The following is a 10,708-nucleotide window of genomic DNA, read 5'->3' as shown; positions in this document are numbered from 1 at the left end:
TTGTGTGACAATTAATTGAAGCAATTTCTTCATAAAATTGATTAATTTATTTGAATGTTTTGTGCAGATTAAAAAATAGCAATTAAATCAAATAGATTTTTAGTTAAATATTTGAATTATTTAATACACTAGAATTTTATAAAATTAATCCCCCCCACCCCCAATGATTTATAAAATTTAAAAGAAATTTTGAAACTTAATTTGAATATTTTTTTCCCGGGCTCAAGAATCCCAAGTAGGACACTTTGTGATATTGACATCTATAACATATAGTTTTGAGACTGTGTTTTGACATTGATAAGGCATCAAAATGTTGACAAAATCATCAGAAATTTATATCTGCTCAAAAAACGACGAAAGTGACGACAAAAAGTAAATTACAAATAGTTGTCAAATAATTCATTATATAGAAGATTTTTTATTAAAATGACTTTTTTAAAACGGAAAAAAATACATATTTTCTATGATTCTAGGACCAACATCTGTATGTACTTTTATATAAAAAAAATTTGGCTTTGAGACAAAGATCAATTTGTCTTGTCTTTTCAAAATACATCTTTATAACATCTTAAAGTTGTCTCTGCGCTATTTGGGCTCTATTGTCATTTTTTTTTCTTTCTACTTATTTTACGAAGTTTCAAAATCGTCATAAAACATAAATAAAATAAATAATAATTTTATTGTATTATTTTTGTAAACTTTCTTTAAAAAAATTTCAGACTACCGTTTTCTTCTGAAAAATTGACTAAATTATATTGTTGATTAAAAGGACCATTAAAAAATTTTGATAACTTTAATTTATTGAATTTTTATTAATATTTATAAATTATAATTAAATACAATATAAAATTTCATTCATTGTTCTTAAACTATATTCCAAATAAGTATAAGCGAAAATTTTCGAAATATTTGTAACTTCAAATTACTCAATTCAAATCATGAAAATTCTCATCGGATTTCAAATATTCAACTTTTTTTTTATGTAGAGCTTAAATTTAAAGTAATAAAAAAAATTACTTCGTAAAATTGTGTCTGAGCTCTATTTACTTCTGACAGCAATTTGAGTTATCAGAAAAATTACAATTTTAAATAATTCGAAAACTTACGAACAATTCGTAAGTCCTCACTACTAGCACACCACTAATTAAAAAATTATTAAAATTAAATGTGAAAGTACAAAATCATATCAATTCTTTAAATTATTTATTTTTTAAGAAAAGTTTGTCCGTTCTTCATTGTTTTTTTTTAAAATTCTATTAAAAATCTTTTTATTTTTGATAATGAATTAATATTAATAATTATTTATTGTCTTCAGAATATTCTTCCACATGATCCACCATCGCATTGCTGTAAAATAAAATTTGTTCTCATAAATAAATATAATAAATTTTTAAAATTTACTATTATTACATTAACATTAACATTAATATACGTACTGCAAAGTCATCAACGGGATAATTTGGATCCGTACACTGGAAGTGCTCAACCATATCAGGATCATATGTAGATTCATTTATATACTGGCAATTATTTTTTTCAGCATCTACTTCATAGTAAGCACAACTTGGAACGCAAGTTCTATCTAAAACCTAAATAAGAAAAAGAAACAAATATTTAAAAAATTATTGAAACAAATTCTATTTAATATTTTTTATTGTATAATGCTTATAAATTGTGCTGAAAATAAAAATTTTATTTAAATAATTATTCTATATTTAAATTTAAATAACTTACGCAAGCAAATTTAAATCCGGCGTCTGTGCATATTTGTGATAATTTAAGCCTTTGTGCCTGTAGTTTATCATCAATGCTGTCTGCATCTATCTATTTTAAGTAATTAAATATAATTCATTAATTATAAATAAATACAACAATTATAAGTAATAATAATTACATCTCACTCACTAATTATCGGCTACAAAAAATTATAAATTGAAATTTTAAATCATTTTTTTTCAGCGAATTGACTAAAAAAATTTCAAGATTTAAATATAAAAAAAATACTTTTACTATTTGACCAATAGAATTTTTTTATAGTGGCCATTTTGTCGCTCCCCTAATTTAAAAATGAAAAATTAAAGAATTTGAAATTAAATTTTTTTAAATTCCCGCTAAGAAAATCGAAGTTTTTTAAAAAACTTGGAAAGTTATTGTTTTTTATTTTTTTTAGTTTACTTTGATTTTTTTTATGAATAAAAAGAAAAAAAAATACTCAAAATCTATTTATAAATTTAATTTTTTAATTTGATTTTATTTTATGAATAATATGTTATGTAAATTGCTGCATTGCCAGATTATCATATGAAACAGATAAAACTAATAGAAATTTTATGAATTATGTATTTTTTTTATTCATTCGTTAAGTAAAATATTTATAAAAATTTTATGATACCAAAATTTTTAAATTTTTTCCAGCCAAAAAGTAGTAAGATCATATGGATTTAAATTTTTTTCAGTAGGGTAAAAGTATCAATTGTGGTCACTGCTCGATTTTTGAAAATTAAATACTGGATTTTAATTTATGAAAAAGTATAAAATATAAATTCCATTTTAGCAGTGTGATAAAATCTTTGTATATATTTTTAAAATTAATTATCTCATTGCGTCTTTTACAAATTATTTCATTTAAATTTTTCGAGCCCAAAACTTTCAAAAATGACCAAAAATGGTACTTCTACTTTATACCTGGTATTAGTAAAGAGTTGAAAACTGAGAACTTTACTAAATTTTTAATTTTTTTCAAACTTCCCGCTGTGAAAATTAAAAATTTTCAAAAAAAAAGATCTTTAGTTTCGGTTCAATTTTCAAAACTTGAATTTTTGACATCTCGATGTTTTGAAATCCTTGGGAGCTTTTTTTTTGTCCGATATCTTGAGAAAGAATCAACCGATTGGCGGCAATCGAAAGGACTCATCCAGATTTAAAACTAATTACATTTTAAGACAAATCGAGCAATTAGTTTATGAAAGAAACCTCAAAAAAAAATTTTAGTATTTATTTAACCAATAACTTTTTGGAAATTTTTAATTATCACAGCGGGAAATTTAAAAAAATATAAGAACTGTCACTTTACTAGATTCAAGAATTAAACAGTCGCGATATTAATATAAAAATTATTTAATTTAAAAATATTTTTATCAAGTATAAAAAAAAACTCTCTAGTAAATAAATAAATAAATTCTCACCTCAAAGTATAAATACAAGCTAGCAATTAAAGCAATTAATAAAATCTTGTTAAACATCTTTAAAAAAACCCGATTACTCGTAGTACGATTAATCATATTTGACTACGCGCTGGCATTTATATACCCGAATTTCAAAGTGATTCATAGCCAGTTAAATTAATTATGCCTTTAAAAAACTCTATAATTATAATGTATAACAATGTAAATATTAATATGATCACGCTATATATGTGTCAATATTAGTTTTTTACTGACGTATTGTGTTAAGCTTCCAGCCCTAAAATCGAGACGTCAATGTTGACATTGACGTCAATTTAAAAATTATTAATGACTAATTTTAAATTCAGTAAATTACTTTAATTATACAATTACGCAGTGAAAAATTTTTATTATTTTGTTAAAAATTACTAACATAAATTTCTATTAGTATACTAAGAAATTACAAATGATATTTTCAATTATTATTATTATGATACTCAAATTAACTGACGTCAAATAATTTTTGAATTTATTCTAAAATCAACAATTAAAAAATGGTGACAGTAAAACACTACCTCTCCGCCTCGCGTTCTAGGTGTGCAAATAAACAATTTAAAAAATTGCACCTGTAGTTTTTTTAATTTTCTACATGTGCCATATTTTATTTTTTAAATTAAATTGCTGAAAAAAAAGATTCAAAAATTCTTTATTGTCCGCTAACTTCATAATCATTTATATGATATTGAAGTTAGCTGACGTCTAATAATTTTTGAATTTTTTAAAAAATGATAAATTATAAAAAAAATATCACAAAAATTGCACCTGTAGCTTTTTTAATTCTCTACACGTGCCTTTTATTCTAAATTAAATTAAATTTTTGAAAAAAATAGAATTAAAAAATTTTAAATAAATAAATAAATGAATCAAAATAATGAAATTTTAAAAAATACGCGTACGGATGTTGCATTTATTCAAATATGCATTTTTTAAATGATACTGAAGTTAGCTGACGTCTAGTAATTTTTGGATTTTTTTTTATAAACAATAAATTATTTCAAAAAAAATATTTGAAAAAATTGCACTTATAGTTTTTTAAATTTTCTACTCGTGCATAATTTTAGTTTTTTTGTAATTGTTGTTTTAAAAAAAATAATTCAAAAATTATCAATTGTCTGCTAAATTCAGGATCATCTTTTTAATTTTTACTTTATTTAAATTTTATTCATTATTCTAAAATTTAAAAAATTTACAATTGTCTACTACATTGATACTCCCAATAAATCAAGTAATTAGTAAAAAAATATATATGACAATCTATATAATCATTTATTTAAATCTTTCATTACAATTTTTTAAAACAATTAAAATTTTGTAAAATAATTTAAAGTATGAAAAAAAAGAATTAAATTTAAATTATAAAATTCTAACCTTACAATTATTTTTTAAATTAAAAATATAAAAATATATGAGTATATATATATATTTACAAATAATCTTTATTTAAATTTTAAATTAAAATAATTAATTTATTTAACCCAACAATTAACTTAAAAAATAAAACCGCGAAAATATAAAACAAAAAAAAAATATAATTGAAATTTAAACAAAGATGGCGTTCAAGTGTCAGATTATTTTTTTTATCTCCGAGGAAAACACATCTAGGGACCATCAGTTTAAAAGGGCGGATAAATAAATTATTTATAAACAAAATAATTCTCCCTAATCAACTCCGCAATTGTCCAGTAAAAAAAAAAAAAAACAATATGTACATACATAAATAAATGTAAATAAAATAGCAGCAACAGACAATTGATTTTGAAGGCGTGTAGACCGAATATTTGAAGCCATGACAGAAATCAGCTGGTAAATAAATATCACAATAATTATTTTAAATATTTAGCATATAGTAAATAAATAATTAAAAATATAATCCAGGGTATCATGTCGCCTGGACCTGAAAATAATAAAACCACTGGGTGCAGAGGAGACTTTGGAGCATCCGCTGAAACCCGCAACGATATCAGTAAATTTAAATCTATCTCAATTAATTACAAATAAATACAATTAAAGTGAATTAATAAATAATAAGTTGAATATTTAGTTGATAGATGGAAAATCTGGAGTACGAAGAGGAACATTAAGAAGTACAAGCACCAGTACATCAACTGGTACACCAACTCCAACTCATACGCCGATAAATTCAGGTCTTGGTGATCCGCTGTCAGGACATTCGGCATTAGATGGGACTGATCCATTAACGCAATTCGCACGTGAAGAACTGGATCCGCTTTCTCGTATGGCTGCTGATGAATGGGATTACTCATCAAGTTTGGTAGCACCGGGTAAAAAACCACGTGACACTGCCGATGAATTCGTGGAACCCTGGTCCGTGCGTCGAGCTTCTATTTTAAATAAATATACAACTTCAGAGAAGCTTTCGATAGTCACTAGTTTTTTATCAGGCGGCGAGAAAGGTAACTGGTAACTGGTCTGTTACATGCTGCTACTACATTCCTAATGTATATGTTATTATAATTGTAAATGTATTGATGGTTCCAGTGGTTAAGGTTCAAGCCAACAACCTCGTGGACAAGGTGCGTAATCGTCTGGAGCAGCTTGACGACTTTGAAGAAGGCTCCGTTCGGCAGATGCTTGATTTGTCCCAGCAGGAGTATGTCTCGAGGATAGAACAGTTGAATAATGAACTTGTGCAGGCCTGGCATGCAGACCAACGAGTTAAAGCACTGAAAATAGCTATCCAGTGTGCTAAGTTGCTTGTTGATACATCGGGAATGGCTTTTTATCCTAGTAAATTTGTTCTTATTACTGATATACTTGATATTTTTGGTAAACTTGTCTATGAAAGACTGAAAGTTAAGGCTGAATACTACAAGTAAGTTTATTTTTATTTATAAATTTTTATTATTGTTCTTATTAGCAACCTCTAGATTTAATTACAATTAAATTTAGTTTGAAATTTACTATGGAATTATTTAATATGAAATATTTTTCATTTTCAATATCTGCAAAATTTGAAATAAAAAAAATTCATTGCAATTATGAATTTTTTTTACTGCTGTCTAATTTTGTTGAATTTTTTTTTCGATGCTAAAAAATAATTAATATTTTTAAGGGTTAATTTCAAAAAATAGTAAAAATTTCTAGCGCGACATTTGAATATATTTAAAATTAAACTCGATGAATTATCAGATAGAAATTTTTAAAACGGTTTAAAAAAATAAATTAGAGCCAAGATTTTTCTGATGATACTAAATTTTTAGGAGAGTGCGAATTGGGTTTGAATCTTGTTTTATTTGGATCTTTTTGAATCATTCGTGGCTTTCAATTTTTAAATTATTTGAAAGTTTTTGAATTGTAACTTTTCAAATTACTCGATTTAAATCAAGAAAATTCTGATCAGCTTTCAAATATTCAATTTTATCTTAAGGAGGGAAAGGAATCTGAAATACAAAAAAAAGAGCATATTTCTTTATTAAAATTTTCAAAATTTGTGACATTATTAAGCATCATTCCAAAAATGTTTTGCTAAATTTTCATAAAAAAAAAATTTTAAAATAAGCCAGTGGTAGTGGGGAGAGACGAGTCAAAAAAAAAGTTTCCATGCCGTAGGCTGGATAACTCATGACTGCTTCATCTGATATCAAAAAACCAAAAAGATTTCTTTAGTAAGTAAGTTTATCTTGGATTCGAACGAAGGAATAAACAAAATATTCATTTTTTAATTTTTTGTAAAGGCGCAATCAAAAAACTCTGATTTTCTCCAAAAATTGCTCCTTTTGTTTAATTAAAAAATAAGTAATTATTGAGAAAAAAAGTTATCCGCTTATGGAGACTTTTTTTTAGGCGCCTCGTCTCTCCCCACTACCACTGGCTTATTTTTCAAAATTTTTTGACGAAAATTTAGGAGAATATTCTTGGAATGATGCTTAATAATGTAACAAATTTTAAAAATTTTAATAAAGAAGCTCTGAAAAAAAAATCCCAAAAATATCCTCTTTTTTTGTATCTCAGACCAGCTTCCCCCGTTAATAATAAAGTTTATAAATACTAAATAAATTACTAAAATAATAAAAAATTTATTTATAGACCCGGTAGCAAAGTACCTAAAAGTCTTCCAGATAATTTTACACCAGACATGGTCCCCGAAAACGCCAAGGAAACCTGCAGAAATTGGTTTTACAAAATAGCATCAATACGTGAACTAGTGCCACGTCTCTACGTCGAAATGGCCATTATCAAATCCTACAGTTTTTTAACAACCACTGAATTCAATACAGCATTGCTGCGTATCACTAAAATGATACGAGGTATCGGCAATCCACTGATAGCCGTCTACGCACGATGTTATCTCTGTCGTGTAGGTTTGGCACTAAAGACATCCGACTACGAATTCATACGCGAGAATATTTACGATTTTTTACTGACATACAATCAACTATTTACCCAATCAATGAAGACAGAATTAAATCGTCAGAATATATCGATATTTATATATTTAAATTTATATACGCCGGCATTAGACTGGATACTTCAGGTACTCACGCGTACTGCTGATGAAAATATACTTTCAGAAGTGATATCACGTTGTAAATTACAATCCAATTGTGCATTATTATTAAATGCAATACTCGTTGCTTTTAAACCAGAGTACATCGCATCTCGAGCGATGGAATTTGTTGATCTTGTTGATGAATGCAAACATGACATTAGTTTCCCGCAATATTTATTGTATCGAAGTCTGGGTGAATGTCTTGTCAAAGAGGATTTACCAAGAGATGATTGTCAGACTATTTATGAAATAATATGGAGATATATTACCAGCTTACAAGAGCCAGTCAAATTTATGCATTGCGCTGAAGTATGGATCCAATTTGTCGTAATGCATTTTTCAGTAAAAGAACTCGATGATTTTTTAAAAGAAATAATAAATCATTTGAGTCCCAAGCGAATATTTGAAAATTACTACCCACAATTACAAGCAATTGTTGAAAAAATTGTTTCCAAAACCCAGGACTTCGAATCTTTATTAGCGATGGACAATTTTTTGCCACTTATTGATCTATTTCATAAAGAAAGTATCAAAGTTGAAGTCTGTAAAAATATAATCGAAGGTTTTAGAGCTCAAAGTGGTTTGGTGACAGACCCGATAATAATAAATGCGCTGATGTATATCGCGAAGATCATGCACGATTCGGTAAACGCACTGACTGTGGAAGATGAGAAACGGCAGATCGGCGCATTGATTTGTGATCTGGTACAGCGCGTTGACTACGGGCGGGATTTTGAAAAACAATTGAATTATTACGCTGAAGCTAGAGCTGCTTTTCCTAATCTTGATTCGGTGCACATTCAGCTGGTACAGTGCGTTAATAGGCAGGCTGTTAACACTAGAAGGATCGTCAGGGGACATCATACGAGACGGACATCAGCATTTGTCCGGGCATGTGCTGCTTTTTGCTTTATAACCATTCCTTCGCTGACGCTGGTCAGTATTCGATTGCAGCTCTATTTACTGTCTGGACAAGTCGCTTTACTTAATCAGTGTCTTGGACAAGGTTATTTACTTATTATATTAATTTTTAGTTTTTACATTTAGTCCTGATCACTAATTCTAATTTTAAATAATTCAAAATTGTTTCAATATTATTTTATTATTCAATTTAATTTGAAATGAAAATACATACTCATATTTTTTATCAATAATTAATTCGTTTTTTAGCTGACGCCTGTTTTAAAGCCGCACTAAGCCTGGTTCCTGAAATGCCCAAGACAATAGAAGTTGATGGGAGGCCTAAAAATACAGAGCCTTATTTACTGTCATATTTATCAAATTTTCTTTCTACACTTCTTGTTGTACCCGATAGTCCTGAGCATGGGGTTTTATATTTAATGAGAGGCTTGCTTAATGCCGTGCAACGATGCTTTGATGAAAACAGTTCAATCAAATGTGTTCTACATTTACGAGTTCTTGATTTATTGTCTACAATAACTCTGGAAACTTATCCCTACCATGTAGATAAGGTAATTAGCAATCATTATTAATTAATAATCATTTTTAACATTTGGCAATTATTATAATTTTTAAATAAATCAAGAAAATGATAAGGACATTTTCCGACAGTGCTTTCCACTTTTTAAAAATATTCAATGACTCAACTATCATTTAACTGACAATTGACATCAACTGTACGTAATTTTTTTTTTTTTTTAAATTTATTTCTCAGCTAAATTGCAACCACGTTGTCTTTTTTCAATGAATGTTTTAATTGTTGTTTAATTAACTGATAAAATTTTGATACTCAGACAATTTTTTGACCCATCAATAAGGTACCAAAATTTTAAATAATAAATGGCGGCAAAACATTAATTACAAATAATTATTAAATGTCACCTGAACGACGTCAATTGAAATGATTTTTTTAAGACAGGAAATAGAAGACAAATTTTCAATGACTTCTAGGACCAACATATCTACGTTCTATTGATATAAAAAAACTTGGCTTTTAGACAAAAAACCCAGTAAAATTGCGACAAAACTAGAGCGAGCTCCAGATTATTGCAAAGTTTTAAAAATCAATTTAATATTCCGGATTCTCAATGAAAATCGTATCAGATATTAAGCTGATAAGAGCAGATACTAGATCTTGTCTTGTCCTTTTAAAAGATATCTTTTTGACATCTTAAAGTTGTCTCAGTACTACTTAGGGATGATTATTTGTAATTTACTTTTTGTATCAGGTCTTTTTTCAGTGACAAATTTTTTATTTTTATCAACATTTTGGTGTCTTGTCAATCAGTCCAAATCAACCTCAAAGTTGTCATCTTATAGATGTTACAAAGTCGTGTTTAAAAATAATTTTTACACAAATAAAAAAATATTTAATATCTTTTATTCTATAGGTTGATTCCAATGACAGACTGTACGGAAGTGATGAAAAATTTATCGGCGAAGTTGACAAAATTTGTACAAAAGTTTTAGATGAAATTTTGAATCATTTAAAGTACTTGGGAGCTTCTAATCAATATGAAAAACAATCATCCCTCTCTATGGATTTATTTGGACGGCTTGTCATGAGGGCTGATCTTAAAGAACCCGCGCTAGCTAATTTGGCTGTTAGTTTATGGAATTTGTCATTAAAACACGGATGTGCTGATCAAAAAATGCGAGTAAGTTACTATACATTCTTTAATTTATTAATTGCACTTTATATTGTTAATTAAATAAGTATTTAATTATTAAATTTTTTATTTGCAGACGAAAACGATAGAATATATAAAGCGTAAAAGTAGACATCCACAATTTGAACATTTAACAGAAATTTTGAAAAAAATATCGTGAGATTTATTAATAGTCCATAATTATTATGATAATAAAATTTTGTATAAATGTACAAGACACTAGTGTAATCTTATTTATAAGTATTTTGTTAATTAAATTTACTTGATTTATTTACATCAATTTATTAATTAACTCCTTTTTATTAATTAAAAACCATTCGTTATTTAGCAATAAATAAAAATTT

At 26.9% G+C, this 10,708-nt stretch overlaps 2 protein-coding genes and 1 non-coding gene across 3 annotated transcripts; 1 reads left to right on the top strand and 2 right to left on the bottom strand.

Moving 5' to 3' along the window:
• Nucleotides 1-1,012: 1,012 nt before the first annotated feature.
• Nucleotides 1,013-3,300, bottom strand: LOC103575171 (uncharacterized). The gene is made up of 4 exons (XM_008554847.2): nucleotides 3,186-3,300; nucleotides 1,735-1,824; nucleotides 1,437-1,589; nucleotides 1,013-1,347 (listed from the first exon to the last, which is right to left on the bottom strand). Exons 1-4 carry the CDS (start codon nucleotides 3,279-3,281, stop codon nucleotides 1,312-1,314), a joined length of 375 nt encoding a protein of 124 aa, XP_008553069.1. The 5' UTR covers nucleotides 3,282-3,300; the 3' UTR covers nucleotides 1,013-1,311.
• A 1,449-nt stretch (nucleotides 3,301-4,749) lies between these two features.
• On the top strand, nucleotides 4,750-10,612 carry LOC103575172 (VPS35 endosomal protein-sorting factor-like). Its single transcript, XM_008554848.3, has 8 exons — nucleotides 4,750-5,027; nucleotides 5,100-5,187; nucleotides 5,266-5,638; nucleotides 5,724-6,057; nucleotides 7,272-8,740; nucleotides 8,905-9,206; nucleotides 10,086-10,352; nucleotides 10,441-10,612. Exons 1-8 carry the CDS (start codon nucleotides 5,011-5,013, stop codon nucleotides 10,522-10,524), a joined length of 2,934 nt encoding a protein of 977 aa, XP_008553070.1. The 5' UTR covers nucleotides 4,750-5,010; the 3' UTR covers nucleotides 10,525-10,612.
• LOC128667386 (U2 spliceosomal RNA) lies at nucleotides 9,681-9,853 on the bottom strand. The gene has a single exon (XR_008403358.1). It is a non-coding gene; the product is annotated as a U2 spliceosomal RNA (small nuclear RNA).
• Nucleotides 10,613-10,708: the final 96 nt, after the last annotated feature.

This window comes from Microplitis demolitor, chromosome 2 (assembly GCF_026212275.2).
Source record: "Microplitis demolitor isolate Queensland-Clemson2020A chromosome 2, iyMicDemo2.1a, whole genome shotgun sequence".
NCBI classification, from domain to species: Eukaryota; Metazoa; Arthropoda; class Insecta; order Hymenoptera; family Braconidae; genus Microplitis; species Microplitis demolitor.
Note: the sequence above shows the minus strand (reverse complement) of the source record. Positions and strands in the feature narration are given on the sequence as shown.

Coding starts and splice junctions, on each gene's coding strand:
- LOC103575171 (XM_008554847.2), bottom strand. CDS start 3,281: ATGATTAATCGTACTACGAGTAATCGGGTTTTTTTAAAGATGTTTAAC. Junction 1,825..3,185: donor GCTTGTATTTATACTTTGAG/GTGAGAATTTAT, acceptor TACTTAAAATAG/ATAGATGCAGACAGCATTGA. Junction 1,590..1,734: donor CCGGATTTAAATTTGCTTGC/GTAAGTTATTTA, acceptor TTTCTTATTTAG/GTTTTAGATAGAACTTGCGT.
- LOC103575172 (XM_008554848.3), top strand. Junction 5,639..5,723: donor TTTATCAGGCGGCGAGAAAG/GTAACTGGTAAC, acceptor TGATGGTTCCAG/TGGTTAAGGTTCAAGCCAAC. Junction 6,058..7,271: donor GTTAAGGCTGAATACTACAA/GTAAGTTTATTT, acceptor ATTTATTTATAG/ACCCGGTAGCAAAGTACCTA.